This window comes from Phoca vitulina, unplaced genomic scaffold, assembly GCF_004348235.1.
Source record: "Phoca vitulina isolate PV1807 unplaced genomic scaffold, GSC_HSeal_1.0 scaffold29, whole genome shotgun sequence".
NCBI classification, from domain to species: Eukaryota; Metazoa; Chordata; class Mammalia; order Carnivora; family Phocidae; genus Phoca; species Phoca vitulina.
Genome location: NW_022589732.1, coordinates 22,663,301 through 22,686,480, shown reverse-complemented (window position 1 = coordinate 22,686,480; position 23,180 = coordinate 22,663,301). Strand labels below are relative to the sequence as shown.

Sequence of the window (23,180 nt, the reverse complement as noted above, 5' to 3'; positions counted from 1 at the left end):
AAATGAACAAAGGACAAAAAGGGAGAGACAAACCAAAAAACAGACTTTCAACTATAGAGAACAAACTGATGGTTACCAGCGGGGAGATCAGAGGAGGAGGAATGGCTGAAGTAGGTGAAGGAGATTAAGAGCACACTCATCTTGATGAGCACTGAGTAATGTATAGAATTGCTGAATCACTATATTGTACATCTGAAACTAATATAACACTGTGTGTTACCTATACTGGCATTAAAATAAAAATAATTAAAAATAATAATAAATAAACAGGAAGATGACAAAAGAGCACTAGAAGCAGACGTGGCTGATCCAGATGATGCAGAGAAGTTTTGAAAAGCAGTTTGAGAAAGAAATCTTAAGCAAAAGGAGAGACACTGAATTGGAAATTAGTCAGCTCCATCATTTTAAGGAAGTTAAGGAACAAATAAGGAAAATAGTAGCTATAAAATGACAAGTGGAAAATTTTCAGTGAGACAAGAGAGATGAAGGAAGACTGATATTTTTGTAAAGAGGAAACAGGTGAAGTTCAGGGAAATCTAAAACTTCTCATTAAAGAACAAATAGAAGGCAAAAAGATGTTAGACAAGTATACACACACACGTAGGTATTTATTGTTTGAAAGAGAAAAAACATCAAATAGAAACTCTGATGTAACTGAGAAATCAAAATCAAAACTTTCTGAAGGTGAAAAAGAATTATCTTATTTGGGGTGAATTACAAAATAATACTGGAATGAGCCACCGGGAGGGAAAACACCAGCAAAGGAGAACAGAAGTTCTGGATTGCCTCAAAAGGCTTTATCCGAATTCTATAATCAAGCTGTCAATGAAAGATTAAAGTAGATTAAGGATTATTAAGTGGTGACAGACTCAGTTTCTTCATGTGGAGTGATTCCATTTGTGTGTGGTATTGGTCTTTTTTTTTTTTTTTTTTGAGAGGGAGAGAGAGAGAGTACACCAGCATGAGTGGGGGGAGGGGCAGAGGGAGAGGGAGATGCAGACTCCCTGCTGAGCAGGGAGCCCACAAAGCTGGGCTCAATCCCAGGACCCGGAGATCACGACCTGAGCTGAAGGCACAGACTTAACCGACTGAGCCACCTAGGTGCCCCTGGTACTGGTCTTATTATCAGATCAAAAAACCAAGGCATGTCACGTTCAGTGGACTCAGACTAAGAAACTTGCTTGCAATGTTTCTTAAAACCTGAAACAGTACAATAAAATTATTTCATGTAAACATTTTTGCTTTTGTAAGTGTCTCATATAAGGAAAACCAATACAGAACCTAAGATGGTTATAGCTTCAGCAGTTTCTATAATGTTCATGTGGATTTTCAAAATTAATTTTGCAACATTTCAGTCATTTTATATTTTGGAAATTAGATTTATTGTAGTAATATCCTAAAGCAGACTTTTCCTATTTAGTAATAAATCAATATCCTTGCTACACATACAACAGAATAAAAAATAAAAAATATCAGAAGGCATCATGCATACACAGCATTTCACGACACTTTAGTTTGTTATGTGTGTATATACATGTGCAGCATGTAATATGTTCTGAACATCATAAGATTTAAAATACACAAGGATAAAAAATTTTTATGTAATGTCTAAGAAATTTTTTTCTGCATAGGTATTCCTTAAAATGTAAAGACCTTATCAACAAACTTTTGCATATACAGAAATCTTCATTGGCCACCACTCAGAGGACTGCTCCCCTCATACTTCCTCTTTCCCCAGTGACTGTCCCATAACCAGCTGATCTGAGTGGACACTGCCACCTTCTGGCCGGTGCAAAGAAATGTATGTATGTTTTGGGGCCCTGCTCATAAACCTCCTCTCCCTCATTCTACCTTCAAGATTGAGTCTCTTTTGCCTTAAAAGGATTGTGCACACAAGTCACCATTTTGTCTGTCTTCACTCTCATGAGTAATCCTATCCCATACAATTTATTATGGCACTATCTATAGAACTTTCTGTGATAATGGAAATGTTCTGTATCTGCCCTAACCAATACTGTAGACACTAGCCACACGAGGCTATCGAGCACTTAAGAATGTGGCTAGGGTGACTAAGGAACTGAATTTTTACTTTTTATTTAATTTTAACTCATTTAAATTTAAATAGCTCTATGTACACAGCTAGTGGCTACTATAATGGAAAGCACAGTCTTATACACAAACATAAAAGCAAAATATTTATCCTTCTCTCCTTCTGTCTTTTCAAATTCTTGACTAGTTATTATTTCAGAGGAAAAAAACCTCTTATTTATTTTCGTTCCAGTTATGAATCACAAAATGTGCCTGTGGGAGATAGATAAAACTTGAAAAATAGATAAATCACACCTGTCAGAATGGCTAAAATCAACAACACAAGAACAACAGGTGTTGGTGAGGATGTGAAGAAAAGGGAACACTCATGGACTGTTGGTGGGAATGCAAACTGGGGCAGCCACTGTGGAAAACAGTATGGAGGTTTCTCAAAAAGTTAAAAACAGAACCACCTTATAATCCAATAATCACACTACGGGGTATTTACCCAAAGAATACAAGAACACTAATTCAAAGGGATACATGCATCCCTATGTTTATAGCAGCATTATTTATAATAGGCAAGATATGGAAGCAGTCCAAGTGTCCATGAATAGATGAATGGATAAAGAAGATGTAGCACATACGGGCACTGGGTGGCTCGGTAGGCTGAATGTCCAACTCTTGGTTTCAGCTGAGGTCATGGTCTCAGGGTCCTGGGATCAAGCCCCGCGTCGGGCTCTGTGCTAAGCATGGAGTCTGCTTGTCCCTCTCCCTCCCTCCATTTGCACTTGCTCTCTCTCTAAAATAAATAAATAAAATCTTAAAAAGTAAAAAAACAGAAGATGTAACATATATCTACAATGGAATATTATTCAGCCATAAAAAATGAAATCTTGCCATTTGCATTGACATGGATGGAGCTAGAGTATAATGCTAAGTGAAATAAGTCAGTCAGAGAAAGACAAATACCATATTATTTCCACTCATATACAGAATTCAAGAAACAAAACAAACAAGCAAAGGGGAAAAAATAAGAAAGACTCTAAATTATAGAAAACAAACTGATGGTTACTAGAGAGGAGGGGATTAGGGGGATGGGTTAAATAGGTGATGAGGATTACGGAGGGCACTTGTCCTGACGAGCACTGAATGATGTATGGAATTGCTGAATCATATACTGCACACCTGAAAATAATATCACACTGTATGTTAACTAACTGGAATTCAAATAAAAACTTAAAAAATAAAATAATGAATAAATAAATAAAATATTTTGTCCAGCATGCTTATTTATTATTAGAAGGAAGGTTGGCTGGAATGTCCTAGCTTATGAGAACCAGAAATGGAGTCTCCTCTTATACCTTTCAGAAAACTGAAAACTTTCCACACACACAAACTTATTACTCTCTCCATATGAAAAATATAAAATGGACATTAAAAAAATAAACCAGATAAAAATAACTTCTTAGCAAGAAAAATATTTTGAAGTGAAATTAGATGTAATAAATAAAAGTGCTATTAACCTCTATACCTTTGAAAATGCAACCCTGTCATACAGTGTACTTCAATAAACCAGAATTTTAGAACTGGGAAATTACAGCTCATACAGGAAATTGAGTCCAGAAAAGTTAAGAGAATTGCCATTCAGAGTTTGCTGACCACAAAGCCAGCCTTTCTGACACCGGATGGGCCCAGCAATTCTTTCTGAATTCACTCAACAACCACTTAAGCAAATTACTAGATACAAAGAATAATAAGAAACCCTGCTCCCATTCTTTCCAAGTGTCCACCTATCTCCTTAATGCTCCTCTAATAAAACTTGATTTTCTTCACATATCAATTAAAAGAATAATTTCAATTTTTTTTTCTACATTTAATTACTAATATCCAATGGTATCATTTTCTATTATTTTTGGTTGACAAATATAAAATAATGCCTTTATGAGAAAAAAAGCTTTCCAAGTTTGGACATTATTAAATAATTCAATTCTAAAGACATTTTTCTGTAAAATCAAGGTATGGGTTTATTTTTAAGTTTGCTCTTAAATATGCTAGTTTTAGCATATTAAGTAAGCTTTTTCTCAGAAATAACTGTCTAAACTCTAGTTATAATTACTACTTATTAGTTTTGATTAAAAATAATATTAAAATATTAACCTATTTCAGGACAACAGGAATTACAGTATTGGTACAGAATATTCAAATAATATACGAGCAGTACCTTCAACAAATAATTTAGACAGCAAAAAAATGCCCTAAATAATCCCCTGGTCATTCAGTGTATCTCAAGTCTCTAACCCAATTTGATGCCACCATGAAAAATTCAAATGTTTTTTAATCTCAAGGAAACAAATTTTGCTCTTTAGTTTAACTTTAGTAATTTTAGCTGATGAGGTCAAAGGGGTTAACAGTGTGATAAGGCCACAAAACAAGCAATCTTAGACTACACTAGAAGAAACACACTATCTAAATCAGAAGAGTTAATGCCGACTATTGAAGGCTCACTTACCTCTAGCTGGAATGACACTAATAGTTCTTAGCATTACATTTTCCCCTTATTAAACTAACTATAAACTAGTCAGCTGGCTATAATAACTAGATACGATTTAACATTTTACTTTTTAAATTATTTTAAAGTATTTCCCATATTACTATACTTACAATTATTATTTCAATCGCTATATTACATTAAGATAATATGCTTAAATCATTTAACCACAAATTACTAAACCAAAGATTAAGAACATCTTTATTCTTCAATATACCACTTCTAGAGTCACCCTGACAAAATGGATATATACAGAGGGGATAAGAGTGAAGAACCATGTTACATAATGTAAAGCATTTACAAATGTTTTAGCCTAACCAATAGAATATATGATTGTTACTATCAAATAGTTTAAGATGTCAGAGAGGGACAGAACTAGGATCAATGGATAAAAATAACAGAAAGGCAGTTTTCAGCTCAAAGTAAAGAAAACCTTTTAAACTACCAGAATTATTCAACAAGGTTATGCACTACCACATAAAACACTAAGCTGTACATCTGAAAATGTTCAAAAACAAGCTGAATAATCACTTGCCAGAGAAAGTGCAGACTCTTACACTGGATGGGCAGTAGGACCAGATAACCTCTCATGTTTCCTTTCACTAAGCATATTCAAATATTTAATCTCCTGCCATGATCCCGGCAATGTGCTAGCTGCTAAATATACAAAAGTTGACAAAACAGACATGGCCTCTATGGTTTTTGCAATTACAGTCTAGTGTAGGAGACAGAGAAAAAGAGAAAGAAAAAGGAAAAAAAAAGAAAAACAGGCAAAAAAGTAACTACAAATCATAAGTCCTGTTGAAGGAAAACAACAAAATGCTACAGGAGAAAAATGGGCATCAAGGAAGGCATCTCAGAGGAAAAAGATGTGAAGTTATAACCTAAAGAAAGAAGAGCTAGGTAGACTCTAGTGCTCTAGCCCAATGGAAAGCCATTGAAGGTTATGAGGAGAGTGACACGATCTGATTTTCAGTTCTAAAAAATCATTCTGGCTGCTTTGTGGCAAATGAATTGGAAGGGAGAAAACACAGAAGCAGGGAAATTAGTTAAAAAGCTACGTAGGGGGACACCTCGGTGGCTCAGTCAATAAGCGTCTGCCTTCGGCTCAGGGATGATCCCAGGATCCTGGGATCGAGCCCCATGTTGGGCTCCCTGCTCAGCTGGGAGCCTGCTTCTCCCTCTCCTCCCCACCTGTGCTCTCTCTCGCTATCTCTGTCTCTGTCTCTCTTAAATAAATAAAATCTTTAAAAAAAAAAAAAAAGCTAGGTAGGAAGGAGCCCAGATGAGAAATGATGATGGTCTGGGCAGGTTGAAGTGGATGGATGGAAAGGAGTAAAAGAGTTGAAGATGCAGGCAGGGGTAAACAGAAGCTATAGCACTTGGTTGATAGATTAAATGCATGGGATGAGGAAAAAGGGAGAGAGAAATCAAGGATGACACTCAGGTTTCTGAGTGCCTGAACAACTAATCAAATGGTGCTGCCATTTTCTGAAATGGAAAGAATGGGGGAGAGACAGATTTGGAGTAAAAGGGGAATCCAACTTTAAGTTTCTATGAGCTTCTTTAGACCCTTAATAAAAACTATCTATCAAAAAATCTCATTCTTCACTTTCTGCTCTTTAAAATCCAGTCTGGGGGCGCCTGGGTGGCTCAGTCGTTAAGCGTCTGCTTTCCGCTCAGGTCATGATCCCAGGGTTCTGGGATCGAGCCCCATGTCGGGCTCCCTGCTCAGCAGGAAGCCTGCTTCTCCCTCTCCCACTCCCCCTCCTTGCGTTCCCTCTCTCACTGCTCTCTCTCTGTCGAATAAATAAATAAAATCTTTTAAAAAAATAAATAAAAAATAAAAATAAAATAAAATAAAAGCCAGTCTGTTTAAGGGGAGAAATGCTATAAAGGAGACTTGGTCAGTGAAAATTTTTAAAAAAATTGGAATACAAATGGTAGATTATTGTATCAGTGTTAAATTTAGCAAACCCATAACTGCATAGTGGTTAGATTTTTTTTCATCCCTATTCTTAGGAAATACATGTGGATGTATTTAGAAGTAAAGTGTCATAATATATGCAACTTACTCTCAAATGCTTGGGGTGTGTGTGTGTGCATGCATGTGTGTACAAAAGACCATATATATGTATACAGACATATATGTACATGCATATGTACATACGTGTATACAGAAGAGAGGAAATGATAAACAGCATAAAATTTTGACAGTAGGTGAATTTGGATTAAGACTATGTGAATATTCTTTGTACTATTTTCATTCTTGCAACTTTCCTCTGAGTATGAAATTATTTCCAAGTTTAAAAAAAATGTTAGGCAGTCAATACTACACTTACCTTATTCATGCTAACTAATTCTAATTCTTTTAGATCCATCTCATATGTATTTCCCCCCAACAGCTTTTCCATTACCAAGAGTGGTGTCTCCATCAGGGAGACAAGAAGCATACACAATAGCTCCACCAAGAGAGCACGACAAGAAGTGAGGGCTATAACAACAGGCTTCTTGCAATTTGCAATTTCCCATGACATACAGTATCTATACCTCTGCTCTCTGGAATGTACTAAGTCCTATGGCCTGATCTATATCAGGCTGCTAGATGACAGCTCTTAGGTTTTATATTTTTGCTTCTCATGTAATAAATAGCAATAAGGCTCACTACAGAATCAGCATGTTCATGTGACACCTGCCTGGATTAAGTGCTCCTCCTGTATGCTCCCATACATCTCTGGGTATAGCAACTGTCACCCTATTTTATTTTTAAAATCATATCTACATGTGTTCTACTTTCTCTACTAGACTGGGAGCTCCTTGAGAACAAGGACCATAATATATTTGGGGTTTTCTTCAATTCCTAAAGAGTATCATAATATGTAGGAAAAAACATTCAATGAAAGCTAGTGAGTGAAGAAATGAAAGTTACTGAAAAATCTAAATATGTATGACTGTAGTTTTACTAGAAGGTATTCTGTTTCTTCCCCTTGGACATAGCAGTATATAGAAAAAGTCTTACTCTAATTCTATAGCAACGGAGACATAATATCTAAGTGTTGCTGATAAAGAACTGAAAATGCCAGTAACACTATGCACAATCCCCAAGTATTGTTTACTTCAACAACACAAATAATTATAATTTTATAAAATATGATTAATAAAAAGTAAAAGGGTATTGTAGGCTGACGCCTAAGTATCAACCACACCTTAAAATCAAAGTACATTTATATTTAACCTATACTTACTACTGGTCAGTCAATGCAAGGAACACTTCAGTGACAAGAAAATATATGTCATAATATTCTAGGCAGAACTTTGTTCTTTATTATCAAAGAGTCTTTAAGTAAAATTATGTAAGGTAAGAATATTCAACTTAGTAAAACAAATTAAAAACTAATCATTTTACTGTGAAAGGCAGCATTTTTTAAATGCTACAATTAATCTTGCAAAGAATATATGATTAAATGAGAATATACATTAAGTACTCCAAAAACAAAATTATAAAGCAGATATGCAGCCTTAAGCAAAATGACTATATGTTAACATTTCAAAATGTCCCAACTATCAAATGCTAAAATACCAAATGCTTAAAAGATACTTCTGAACTTGTAAAATTAACAAAACTTAGCTAAGTCCCTAGTAGGGCCTGACCTTCTTTTAGCACTTAGAAAGGGCAGAACCCAGAGATTCAAATCCAAACATAATTCAAATCTCCTTCCAATCCCTTAGACATTAGCTCTTCCTCTGTTTCAAGCCTAGTACTGTTTTTAGCTCTATTTGTGGTTTATTATCATGTCTCTCCTGCACTCATGAGAGCTTCCTGATATTTGGTACATTATCCCTGTGTGCTGCCCGAGTTACTGCTCTGGACTCATCTTGAGTTGCCCAAATACTCCAGCCCCATCTGGAGAACAGGAGGCAGCCCAGCTCAGCCATTAGATCCCTGGCAATGGTGAGCATGTGCCTCTAACCATCCTCTTCCGCCTTCTCCTATTAATGAAAGGAAGAATACAATGTCTCCTACCCAGCTGGGTACTCTGTCTACATCCTTGCTGTCTACTTTTCTAGTTCCCTTTAGATTTTCCCAACTCATAGAATATAATGCACATGTCAATTTTTTTGGGGGGCGGGGAGGGTGGACAGAGGGAGAGGGAGAGAGAGAATCCCAAGCAAGCTCCACACCCAGCACAGAGCCCAAAGCAGGGCTCAACCTCACAACCCCGAGACCATGACCTGAGCCAAAATCAAGAGTTAAACACAACATGTGTCACATGTCCCACACATGTCAATTTTTAATAATTCTCAAATCCATCCTGTGTTCTCCAACACCACTTAATCTAGACTCTTATCATCTCTAGCCAGTATTCTAGCATTAAGTTTCCTTAATTCCCTACCTTCAGCTTCTTCCCCTTAATCCACCCTTTATACTTTTCCCAGACTTAATATTCAAAATTATAAACCTGATCATGTCACTCTTCAATTTAAAATCCTTCAATGGCTCTCCAAAAAAAGTGCCTTTAAACAGTACTAACAATAACAGCTGGTACCTACTGAGTGAGCACTTGTGTACCAGGTAGCTATTACCTCATTTAAATCTCGCAACAATCCTACAACATGGGTAATTTTATTATTCTGATTTTGCAGATTTAAGGAAATTGCAACATGGAGAAATCACATAATCTGTCCACAGACACACAGATAGTAAGCAAGTACAGCTAAGATTCCAAATATGGCTTTGGTATTCCTTTGCAGCTGTTCTCTCCTACCACTACCCAACAAACCCTGCCTTCCACTCACGCCAAACTACCCAAGATCCAGTCTCACACTATGATCTTTCAGGACTCCTTACCAGACTACACACTACTCCCTTGCTCAAAATGCCACTCTGGTCTACCTTGAGAACTCTCTGAAGCCTTTTTCCTTTCTTTCCTCTGCAGAGGAACTCCTAGGCAGAACAGCGTAAGCCAAAATGATACACACTCCCCATTCTCAACTTCAAAATGCTACAATACAGAATGCTCAAATAGATTTTCCAAGATAACTTCCAAGTGAGGATCTAGTGCCATCCTCATAAACCCGAAATTCACTGGAAAATTAATAAAGATCAACAATATAGCAACAGCAAAAGCTAATAAAAATACACTTAATAGCTTGGCAAAATATTCACAATATATAAAATTCAATTATCTTGAAATATATGCTGACTCATTCAGAATATAAGGGACTCAAGTATGTTATCTAAAATTTAAATTAAAAAAAGAACACAAAGGACTCAAGTTTTAAAGTACTTTTCTGCAAATCTGACTTTTTAAAATGTTACAAGCAAGACAAATTCTATCTAAAATCTATTAGCAAACCAAGAAAAAATTCAAAAAACTAAAGAGCTCTTCTTTGACTATACCTGAATTCAGAAAATAATGATTCAATACTAAAGGACTTGTGCTTATGAAATATATTAGATGACATATAGGTAGTGAGTATGGTACCGTATCTGCAGCATCAGCACATTAGGCCAGTATCTTCCAGGAACATGCAAGAATGTTATCAGGAGTCTCTCCTGGGTATTAACTGATGGTTAAACAACATCTCTTCAAAGTACTACTCAAATATATTAGCTTATAATTCCCCACCCTAAAGCTCTCAGTTTTGTCTATTCACAGTCTCAAGATCCTTCTGTAGTTAACTGCTCTTTAACTGGCATTTGGACACGAAGCACCAAGTGTTAACTTTCAAACTTACAATCTCTTTTCTAGTTCATTAAGAAAATGTCCTATAAGATCATTTCTGGCACTTGTCCCAGCCAGACCTCTGTCTTCCTATATCTTTCCTTGCTTTTTCCCTTTAATCCTTAGAAAAAATATTCTTAATCCTTAAGCAAATTTCTTGTACAAAGCATAAATTATTTCTTAACAATACTATTTTACAGAGATATTAGGAAATTGACCTTTAATGGATACACAAAGATTAATCCATGGTTCAGGTGCTATTCTAGGGTAGCAGACCCAAAATTATTTTGCCTTTGGCATTTCTCCAGAATACAATCAACATGTATTTCTTACACAATATCCAGGATCAGGCAGAAGACTTACTTTAAAGGGACTTTTTACAATGGTCTACTCAGGATAATAGAGCCTGGCCCAAGGAAACAGTAAAGGGAATGGAGAGGGAACAACTCCAACAGCAGGACATTGCAGCTAATGGAAAATGAGGGATAGGAGACCAGAAATCAGGATGATTCCCAGGTTTATAATTTGAGTAACTGAGTGATTGGCAGCATCATTAACCAAGAAAGAAAAATGAGGTGAATACACGAGTCTGGAGGAAAACACGTACTTAATCTTTGATGTTTTTAAGTTCCAGGTTTTCTGCTAGACAATCAGGTGGGCATTCTAAGTAGCTCACCTAAGGACTGGAGTGCTCAAGAGGAAAACAGGGCTGAAGAAATGAATACAAAGGAGATAATGAAAACGACATGTGTTCAAAGAAAGCAGGACAGAATGAAGATAAAGAGGTCAGACTGAAAACCCTGGGAAACACGAGCATTTAGGGATGGGGTCGGTAAAGACAGCTGAGAAAGAATAAGTAAGAAGGAGAAACAGGAGTGATGTCATAAAGGCAGAGAGGGTGTTACGAACATGGGCATGATCATCTAAAAGGCTCACACTAGATTTAACAACAGGAACTAAATCCAAGTACAGATACAATTTCAGTAAGTAGAAGAATCATGAGTAACAACACTGTTGGGATGGCAGAATGGCTCAAACAAGGCAAAAAAGGAAAAGTATGAAGTGTGTTTGGAACAGAATGTAGAAGAGTTTTGCTGGAATGGAGAGTTCATGTAGCAGAAGAGAAGAAAGGAAGTCTGGGCCAAAGCCTCTGCATTCCAGATTGTATTCTATTTTGGATTTTATTCCACAAGCAGGAAGAAGAAAGACTGGTAGCTTTTTTTTTTTCTTTTAAAGACAATGAATCGATCTGATGACAGCTTTCATGATGAACTGGAATGACAGGAGAGTTAAGGCAAGACAAACTATTAAGCAGTCTTAAAATTATCTAGGGCCTGACAGAGGTTGGTAGCAGCCAAAGTAAGAATTAAGGAGTACATAAAAGAGAGATATTCTCTACTCCCGAGGTGCCCTAAATATTCCACTCTTACTATATTACTATACTCATCATGTACGACAATAATTTGTGGACTGAGACCTTCTCTTATTCAGCCTTTCATCACAAGTACTAACAAATCAGGAACAAGGGAAGTGGCCAAAAAATGTGTGTTGAATTAGAATAGAACTCAATAACGGTTAAGATACAGAAGTGAGACTTAAAAATGCTACACAGAAACTTAAGTAACTTACAAGATGGTGCTACAGAAAATACTAATGTAAAAGTCAAGATCAAGTTTAGAAATTGAGTTTAAGATATGTTTAGGGTAGAGAGGGTGAGTAAAGATAACCAAACAGAAACATCAAAGAGAAAAAACTGAAACCACAGAGGAAAAATATTCAGATATTCAGACAAAAAAGAAAGATTTGAGATACACAATGGAATCAACAAATCTCATTATTTGCTCAGAAGAACAAATATTTAATAAAATATTAACTTTCTAATACATTTTGTATGTGACTCTTCTTTAAGAATGCTATCTGGGTGGCTCAGTCGGTTAAGCGTCTGCCTTCAGCTCAGGTCATGATCCCAGGGTCCCAGGATTGAGCCTCACACTGGGCTCCCTGCTCAGCAGGGAGCCTGCTTCGCTCTCTTCCTCTGCCTCTCCCCCAGCTTGTGCGCTCTCTCTCTCTCTCTCAAATAAATAAATAAATAAAATCTTAAAAAAAAGAATTGCTCATTTGTATAATCTTTACAAATTAAATTGACGTAAAAAGCCCAACCAAATGGGTCAATCAAAACTGGGTCAGTGGTGAATAACCATCTGCTTTACTCAATCATTCATTCAACAAAAATTTACTGAGTGACTATAAGTTTGGTGTTGAGGCAAGGGAGACCAGCCATGACAGAAAACAGAGTAAAATACAGCAAGTATACAACAAAATAACTGCAAAATGTTACAGGAATACAGGTAACAAAGAATACCATAGAGGACAGGTAGAGGAGGCGTGGTAAAAATATGCCTAGAAGCTTTCCTAGAAGAGGAGACTTTTATTTGGGTTTTTAAAAAGATGAACTCATTTAGCAAAGTAGCTAAGAAGTTGGATGGTATTCTGGAAAAAAGGAATATTATGTGCAAAAGCATAGAGATGTCACAGAGTTTCTCATCTTCATGGAACCATGACAGAAGATAAGGGCCACATCAAATGGAGGACTTTCTGTACACAGACAGCAAATCTGACCATTATCCTGTGATAAGAAACATCAGATATGCATTAGAACCCAGTAAGGAGCACTCCAAATCCCCTAAAGCAGATTGCAGGTGTAGGCAGGAGGTGGGCAAGAAGCAAAAAAAAAGGTGTCTGACTTCCGTAGACAACAGAAAGCCACAAAAGATTTTTAAGCAACAATAAGACCTTATCAGATCTGTGTTTCAGAAATTCAAAAGTCAGTAGTATGGATAAGTGGCTAAGGAAAGAAAATCTGGAGGGAGACCAATGAAGAAGATTAAAAAGCGATTGCAGTAATGCTTCAGCACTAAACATTGACAACGACTTACTCAAACATAAATGAACCACAGAAGGAGGCATATAAAGTAATGTAACTGTAATATGGGCTTTCAACATAAGTTTCTGAACTCATCTCAAACATCAACTCAGTAATCAGAAGCAATTACAGAAAAAGTGTGGTCAGGTACATTAGAAAAAAAAAGGAAAAAGAATGGCCATCAAATCTTTCTCTTAAAAATACTTCACTTACACTTTATGAAGTTTTTTTTAAATTAAATAATTTTTTTTTTCCTTTTTTAAAAAGGTACTTTTTAAAGTACCTTTTTAAATATCGGACAGAGATTACCAAAACAGAATTTAGAACCACAGGGTAAGCACTGTGCAAAACTGCTGAGAACGATAAACAGGGAGAAGTTACCAGACAAAAATAGGTTAGCAAAACAAAACAAACAAAAAAACACAATCTTTTGTTACTCACGTATAAAAACTAGTTTTGAACTGATAAAAATTCACCAAATTGGGGGTAGAAGGTATTCTTTAACACCTCTCCCCACTAGCCACTGTCTTAATTTGAAAGAAATAGGTCAATACATAAGGACATATATATGATAATGATAGACCTAGGTTCGCAGACTAGGATTAAATTAATTTCATTTATTTTTCAAAGAAATAGCTCCTTCAATTTTCTTCTCTCTCTACTAGATCATTACATCAGCTATAAATATTTTTATATTTATTCAAATATACTAGAAAAGCACCCATCTTTAAAAAAATAACAATTCCTTGACTCCACATCCCCTCTAGCTATCGCTGTTTTTCTCATCTTCAGTTTATGGCAAACTCCTTGAAAGAATTAGTTGTCTCCATCCTCTCCTACAGTTCTCTCTTAAACCCGCTCCAATAATATTTTCATCACCACTAATCCACCAGGAACTTGTTATAGTCACTAATGATTTTCATATTGTTAAATCTAGCAATCTGGTCATATCCTAGTCCTGGATCTAATAACATCTGACACAGCTATTCACTCACTCCCTCCTTCTTAAAACATTTACTTGGCTTCAGGGATACCATTCGCTCTTAATTCTCCTCCTTCGTGGAGTGCTTCTTACTCTTACTCTCTTAGCTCTAGCTTTTCCTCTCCCTCTCCCTTTCCCTGTCAACATTACAGGACCCTAAGGCAAAATCTTTGGGTTTATTCAGCCACACTTCCTTTCTAGATTATCCTAATCAGTTCCCAGGGTATTAAACACTATCTCTATGCCAATGACTGGAAATATGTATCTCCAGCCCAGACCTCTGGCCTGAACTGCAGACTCATGTATACCTGTTGTCTGGACAGTATCTCCAGTTGAATTGCTAACTTATCATGTCCAAAATTAAACTCATTATTTCCCACCTGCTTCTCCTGAAGTCCTTCTCATCTTGGTAAATGGCCACTCCATTCTTCCACTTGTTCAGGACAAAACCGACAAATGGCCACATCCAATCCACCATCAGATTTTGTTGGCTTTGCTTTCAAAATGTATACAGATTATGAGCACTTCTCCCAATCCCTGCCTAAAATCACTTTCATCTCCCACCTTGAACTGCTGCTGGAGTCTCCTGAACGATCTCATTATACCTAGCCTCAGATATTCTCTACAAAACTGTTGAGAGGTCTATTTGAAACAAGTCGAAACCTTTCAGTACTTCCCACCTTCAGAGTAAAAGCTAAAGTCCTACTGGCCTACAAGGCCATATATGATCTATCATATACCCCTCTCCCAGTATTGCCTATGGCCCCCCCACCTCATCTTCCACTAATCATTCCCCTCAATGCCTCCACTGATCTACTTGCCACTCCTCAAACAAAACAAGCATGCTTCAGCTACAAGATATTTGCACGCCTTTCATTTTCCTCAAACACTCTCCCTTAATACCTGCACAGATTAAATCACAATCTCACTTCTTCCATATAACTGCTCAAATACCATTCATCATTGCAGCCTTCTCTAACGTCTTATATAACACAGCAGCATCCTCCTTGCATCCTCTCTGCCTTATTCTGCTTTTTTTCCACAACACTATATTAATTGACATATTACATATATACTTGTCTATTTTCTGTATCTTGTCATTAGAATGAAAGTTCCAAAGGCAAAAAATAACGTTTTCTTCCCTGCACTATTATTAGCAAGGGCTTAGTGGGTATTTCTTGAATGGATGGATGGCATGAATCAGGAAAATCTAGACTCAGGATCTGGTCTCAAGCCTGGGTTGAGGGAATTTATATAGCAGAACTTCTCAAGGCCTGGGAAAATGCTGGCTGCCAAAAGCAACCATGAAATGAAGAAAATAAACCTGAGAAAATTTTTAAAAATAAAAATAAAAGGAAAAATAAGAAGAAAAAAAAAATGGCCATCTCTGCCTCCCCACTCCCTGGATATGTTTCCTATAACCTGGCCTACAAACTCAGACCAAAACATCACCAGACCCATTCTACACTTAAATAGCTGTTACAAATAGTTCCTGCCTTTCTAAAGTATGATTGTCAGAGAAAACTGTAACTGCCAACCCCAACACTGCCTGCCAAGACATAATGGTCAGAGAAGGCTCTCAAATTTCCCCAAAGCACTCAGGCTGCAACCAAATATCATTAATATGATGACAACAAAATTCAAAGTACCTTCTGGTGTCTGCCTAAGTTAGCTGTCCCTAGTGTATTCTCTAGGGGCTCTGTCATCAAGATTATGGTATCTTGGTATGGGGGGGAGGGGTGTGTTTGAGGAAGCTGGGGGGAGGACAGAGAGAAAGGCAGAGGAGAGGGAGAAGGGGAGAGAGGGAGGGAGGAAGGGGAAGGAGTGAGAGGGTGGGGGGGTAGAGAGAGAGAGAGAATGAATGGGAATTAATTCAAAGAAATAGGGCCTAAATTTATTTTTTGTATTTTAAAGAGAAGTAGATTGCCAGGGAATGAAAAGCATCTACTAAGCTATAAGACATCACATTACAGAAGGACCAAAACCCTGAGACATTCACATTCCTCAGCTAAAAAGCTGTCTTGCACCTCCCATTCCCACACACAGAATTGAAGATATGGGGTAGGGGGGCCATGACAAATTGGACAGTTGGGAGCAGTGATTGGGGTGAAGAGTGTGGTAACAACTACAGAAAAGAAGGGAAGAGAAAAGTAATTACCCATTTTTTTTTCTCTTTTTCCCCTTCCGATTGTACTTACCAAGCATAGAAACCAGATAGATGAAAACCGCGAAGAAGGCAGAGAGTGAAGAGTAAGGATGCTCTGAAGCAAATAATAGCAGAAGAAATCAAGCACAAACTCCTTTTCTAAGTGGCTCTTTGAAAACCAGTCATATGAAGTAAGTTAGGAACTGACCAAGAAAATTTAAAACAAGCCCCCACACCTTAGATAACTACAGAACTGTACAAAGAGAACAGAGATTCTTAACTATTTGGAATGATGGTCCTGGGGCATTTTTAAGATCAACAATCCTCAAAGATGACCCAATTATATTCAAACTGATCAATATGGAAAAGTAAACAGGTGAAAAAACTTCAGCTTTCATGGATCCAGTCTTTAAGAATTCTCTGGCTCCTCAAGGTTCTAAATCTCAAAACAACCAATCAGAAGTCTTAAAAGTCAGAGAAGTAACTGGAGGAACATTCAAAAGCAATCACCTCAGCAGAGAAGAGCTGAAAACTCACAGATTACACTTAACATACTCTGATTTGTCAACTCACTTAAAAAGGAAGGAGAGTTCTGACTGGTTGCTCTCCATAGGCTGAGTCACATCCCAGCATCAGCACAGTAGCAAGTGTGTCGGACGTTAAAAGAAGCAGGAAACCAAAGGATACTCTGAGAAAGGTATGGGAGGAAAAAGTAGCAAAGTAAAGACAACTTAGCCGTAGGTAACTGCTGGTCAGCAGCCTATCACGCTAGTACACAACAGCTAGAACTGTTTGTAGCCTAAGGTGGCATTCTGTATTTGCTTTTGTGCTAATACTTCCCTCTCCTTAACACTCCTCCCCAGTCTGGCACTGATGGCTCTCCCCGCTCCCCCCTGACAGCTGCCACTTTTTAGAGCTCCCCTCCTCCAGGCACTACTTGATTTAGGTGATTTGGCGTTTCCCACCCCCAATTCAGTCTTCTGCCCTCTTCCTGTATTAGCTCATCCTGTATTAGATCATGCCTTCTACTCAGTCCCTGTCCTTGAAAAGCACATAATCCAGTGGGGCAGGTAGATGTGTCACTAGATTAGGTACATCACAGTCAGTGCCATGAAAGAAATTTAACCAAGTGCTGGAAGCACATATTTATCTATCATTACCCTACTCCATATCTTCCAAATCAACACTCCAGCTTCCCACTCTCTTGTAAATCAGTTACTCAGTCCTGTATCTTTCCATAATATCCCCTGATCTCCAAATTCACTTTGCATTTCTCATATGACCTATTCAACTACTTCCTATCAGAAACACAATTCAATATACTGCCACACTGCCACATCAGCCAATTCCCTAAAAGACATACTCTATCATCCCCTTGCTTTGAAACATCTAATATCTCTCCAATGCCTACAAGATAAAGTTCAAATCCTTAGCACAGAAAATAGGATAATACAGTTCTCAAACAGAGCCTTTTAAAAGTAGGCAGACGGAGTTCCAGTTCCACTGTTTATTAGCTGTGTTACCTTTGGCAGGTCACTTTACCTCTCTAAGTTTCCTCATTTACAAAGTGAGGGTATAAAAACAACCTACTCATGGTTGTTAGGAGAATTAAGTAAGCAACTCCATGCCAAGTACCCGCACAGTATCCAGCATTCAGTTAATGTTAACTACTACCCTGGGATATCTCATCTGTCTGGAATGTCTCACTCATCAAAGGAAGCAGATAACCAAAGTTTTACTCTCATATACTTTAGAATGATTAACAATAAGAGTTAAATCAGAAATGACCTTCTGGTTAACCATGAACCAACAAAAACGTCAATTAACCAAAATATGCTTTCCTGAAATTTTCGTTTGTCGAAACTTACTATAATTTATTTAAAAACAAGTATCCATTTATTAAAAAAAATAACTAGATTACTTATGTTTTGTTTCCTATTCAAGCTCAGGAAGGAAAAAAACAGCTGCTTACCAATAGAAACTCAGATATTTATAAGAATGTGATTCTCTATAGTATAAAATCCACATAAACTAAATTCAATCTCAATTGCATATATAATTTTCTAAAGATATATACATATAACAAAACAAACTCTAGAAGCTTAAGAAAATAAAAGTGTATATCAGATAGACGGTGGAGTGACATTCATTCTTAGACCTCACAATCAAAAGATGAAATCAGAAAAATTTTTTGTAAGTCAGTGATTTAAATTTTAAAAACTGCCAAGTCCACAATAATAACAACAAAACAGATCAGATACATATTTTAAGAAATTCATATATGTATGATGTTAAGTGTTAATGGAAATTGGTAAAAAGTTTCCAATAAATTTATGGGCAAGAGACAATTCATACAAAGGAGAAGGTAGAACTAGAAAAATACTGCATTTGCTTTTCTATTGTGGATAGTGATGTTAGACAGTAGATGCCCTTACACCTGTTTTTAAAAAAACAAACTTCTTTTTTAAAGATTTTATTTATATTTGAGAGAGAAAGAGATAGTCAGAGAGAGAGCATGAGCAGGAGGGAGAGGGAGCAGCAGGCTCACCACTGAGCAAGGAGCCCGATGTGGGGCTCGATCCCCAAACCCTGGGATCATGACCTGAGCCGAAGGCAAACGCTTAACTGACTGAGCCACCCAGCCACCCCTAAAAAACAAATTTTAAAAACAAAAACCTAGGGGCGCCTGGGTGGCTCAGTCGTTAAGCGTCTGCCTTCAGCTCAGGTCATGATCCCAGGGTCCTGGGATCGAGCCCCGCATCGGGCTCCCTGCTCAGCGGAGAGCCTGCTTCTCCCTCTCCCACCCCCTCTGCTTGGGTTCCCTCTCTCACGGTGACTCTCTCTGTCAAATAAATAAAATCTTTAAAAAAAATAAAAACAAAAACCTATAAAAGTAAGCATCTGCCTTCGGCTCAGGTCATGATCCCAGGGCCCTGGGATCGAGCTGCATCTGGGTCCCTGCTCAGCGGGAAGCCTGCTTCTCCCTCTCTCACTCCCTCTGCTTGTGTTCCCTCTCTCGCTGTGTCTCTCTCTGTCAAATAAATAAATAAAATCTTAAAAAAAAAAAATTATGATGAAACTGGTCAACCAAACTGCAGGAGGCAGCGTAAGTCAATAAAAAAAAAAACTTTCAGAAATAAATTCGGCAATATTTTTCAAAAGTGACAAAAACCTTCATACCCTTTGACCTTGTAATTCCCCCTCCTGGGTCTTTAGCCTCAAGTAAAGAAGCAAAACAGCACAGCTATATGATAACTGCATTACCTGCAAAACAAGAAACAACTTGGATGTCCAACTATTAAAAATAAGTACCTCAATTCACTGTAACATGTATAATTTAAGTGTACAAAAATTATAGCAAAAAGAAAACATTAAATATGAAAACAAATATTAAACATTATATTTATGCTTTGATTATAGTATAAAATAGTATAGTACAAAATCACATATATACGGTAAGAATTAAATGAGAAGAAAAACTAAACGTTTATTTTTTTTCCTTATGTGCTATTGATCAGGCCCACTATAGTAAATACACATTTCAAAACTGGCTTTTCAGAGGCATAAAACCACAACTATCCATTTTTTTCCCAAAAAAAACCTATCACAGAGGAGTAATCAGATAGGCTCTTCTCACATACAGACTAGCCATACATGTAATTTTAGCCATGCTACTAACCATCTGTAACCTTATTATATTAAAATCTCATTTTACCATCAAAACGTAACTGTATATGGGATCTCCATATGGTGAGCAGAAGCCACTTGTTATGGGGCATCTGCAGAGACAGCCCCAAGCACTGAGGTTAAAAACTATCTAGCCAATGGAGTAGTGAAGGTCAGGTTTCTCCTCTATCCCCAAATGAATCATCATGTTTCTCATCACTCAAGGGCTCTAAGTTCCTAAGAATGGCAGCTAAGCATTCATGGAGGGAGAAAATACAAGTTGATTTGTTCTCCCTCTGAAAACTGGCAGCTTCCTCATTTTCCCCAAAAGCACCATGAAGTAATGAAAAATACACAAGCATGAGGTCAGGAGATGTGGGGTACGATTGACTCTAAGCAACCTCAAACAAGGCACTTACCTTTCGAGCTTTAGTTGTTTAATGGGTAGAATTTTTACAGTTGAACCAAATAATGTATTAATTCCTTCAAGTTCAACATTCTATTTATAGACCCCCTTTACTAATACATGTCTATGACTTTCAAAACCTTCCACTCAGATGGCAGAACGATTATTAAGACTTAGAATTAGGAAAATGGGGGCAAACGTGAAATACAGATAGTCAAAACTGTATCCCAGGTCTGTCCCTTTCTACCTGCATGACCTTGGGCAAATTACTTTGCCTCAAAATAAAGTCCTAAAATCAATGAAGCTGCAATCCTTACTGGCCATGCCTTTTTAAATTTTGCATCATAAAATGTATTGATTTTTCACTGTCATAACTGGGGTTTCATTCCCAACCAACAACAATTTTGACTGTGTTCTCGGAAATTTAAAAGTACCTTGCACATCCATCTTTTCCATGTTTTCTGATACTGAAAGAGATAGTTAACAAAGTTTGCCTATCTTAAACCTATATTCAGGATTAAGAGCATTCCTCAAAAATGTATTCAATAAGTAGTTGAGTACCTGTACTACATAACAGTATATGCTAGAGTTGCAAAGGTCCTTCCCTGAAGAAACCCGAAAGTCTTATGGAGACAGACATATAAACAAATCATTACTAACTGACAAATGCTAAATGCAGAATATATGATGTGCTATTGGATCAGTCAAGACAAGGGGGATAAGATGTCTGGACCATTTTCAGAGGTGATATTTTCAGTAGGTCTTGAAGAGCAAATTGTTTACTAGGTAGAGAAGAATTCTCAACAGAGGGAACAATGTAAAACCACAAAGGAAGATGTCATCTTCAAAGAACTCTTACGTAGTCTTTGTATGGAAAGGCAGGCAAAATGGCAGAAATGAAATCAGAAACACAAGTTATCAGAAACTGTGAAGGACTTTGACTTTTATCAAACACAGATTATGTAGAGTCACTGACGGAGTCAATAACTATACTGAGTCATGGATGCAAGCAAAGTCCCCTTCTTCTAGCATACAGTCAAAGGAGTTGAGTCAAAGCCACAAACAAACAAAATGCAGGTCTCCATATGGAAATACAGAATAAATGGTTGCTTGTTGCTGTTGTTTTAAATGGAGAGTTCCTGCCCTTAGGATGGCTTCTAGCAGTTTCTTACTACAGCATATTAATACCACACTGAAGTGAAAGAGTATGAATTATGGCTAAAAGATTCAAGAAAGTGTGTGTATTTTTACCTAAAGATTCTTTGAAGTCAATGTTGTTGAGAACACTAAAGAAAACAACGAAATAATACTTAAGAGCTTAAAAAATCACAAGAGGCAAACAGTAATAATGTCTGAGAAGACTTGACTTCAGGTGAAACACTCAGGAATGTTTAAATACTTATATATTGATTGCAGATAAGACATGTTTTGTGCAGAAGGGTATCCTAAATTCCTTTTGGTTAAAGAAGAGCTGCCACCACTAAAATCTTTAAACTAGCCTAAAAGATGATGTTTTTTTTTAACTGGCAAAATTAATAGGTTCCATTATATTTTAATGCTCAGAAAAAAAGGAGAAAAGGAATGCCTTCTCAAATGGCTACTCTGAAAAGACTAAAACTCAATTTTTATCTCACCAATGGGAGCAAAACATCCACATTTCAATCTGGGACCACGAAGAGTCCCTGAATCAGTAATTTCCACACTGCTAAGGCCTAGTCTTGGAAATGCAAGCCTAACTGGCTGGGTAGCCTACAAAGATGAATTTGCAATTATTGAAATTCAAACTCAAGCTTAGCCACCGACGACTACCTCAAAGGAATCATTCTGCCTTTTACTTTGATAAAAAAAAAAGTAGCATAAAAAACAAATATATGTATAAAAACAGCAGATGTCAAAAGGAGAGAGAAGCACCATCTGAACCTATGACAACGGTGTGGTCCACCAAAGTTTGATCTCTGGATGTGTTTTAGGGTGTGTCTTTGTTTTGGCCCAGTAATTAAAAAAAAACAAAAACAAAAAAACCCGTCATTGGGGCAACCGGGTACTTTCCCCTGTCAACCCTCACAAGCATCCTGGCCCTGAAATCACTGGGTAACTCGGCCTCGCCCTGATTCCTCCTGAGAGAAAGGCACAGCCCCAGCGCCTGAGGCCCCCGGCGCGCCTGTCACGGCCCGGGGGCGGGGGGCGTCCGGCCTCCAGGCTCCACGCTCGCCCCTCCTCAGGCGGCTCACGGGGAGCTCGAGAAGGTGCCGGGAGGGCGGGAGGCCGGAGAGCGTCCCTGCCTCACCCCAGGTGCCTGGGCCCGAGACCCGCCGCGCCCCCAGCCCTGGACAGTCGCGGACGCCCGCCCCGCCCCGACTCCGGCCCCCTCCCGACCCCGACTCTCACCGTGGGGAGGTCACGCTGCCTCCTCCGCCGCGGCCCGGCTGCGGGCCGCCCAGTGACCCACAGGCCCAAGGACCGCAGGTGACGCGAGGGACTGCCCGTCACATCCCCGCCGGCCCTGCCGCCGGACCCGCAGCAGCCAGCATCGCGTCCGCGGCCTGAGGGAGCGCCTGACTCCAGAGACACCGCACCCCCTCCCTCGGCCTGCGCCCGCCCTGGACTCCGCCCTCCAGGGCCCGCGCACCGCGCGCGCGCAACCCCGCCCCCGGGGCCCCCGTGCGCAGGCGCAAACCCCACGGGGCCAGGCTCCGCCTTCAGACCCGCCCCCGCCGCCTGACTCTGGCCTCAGCCCACCTCTGGCCCCGCC

The 23,180-nt window shown here is 38.3% G+C and overlaps 1 protein-coding gene across 1 annotated transcript in view; it reads right to left on the bottom strand.

The window, feature by feature from the left end:
* Positions 1-23,180, bottom strand: part of LOC116644212 — a 49,422-nt gene that overhangs the window by 19,265 nt on the left and 6,977 nt on the right. The window contains exons 3-4 of the mRNA XM_032423565.1: positions 22,817-23,125; positions 19,537-19,620 (exon numbers count right to left, since the gene is read on the bottom strand). Of these exons, the coding sequence (XP_032279456.1) occupies positions 19,537-19,620; positions 22,817-23,125 (393 nt within the window). The remainder of the gene's footprint in view (positions 1-19,536; positions 19,621-22,816; positions 23,126-23,180) is intronic.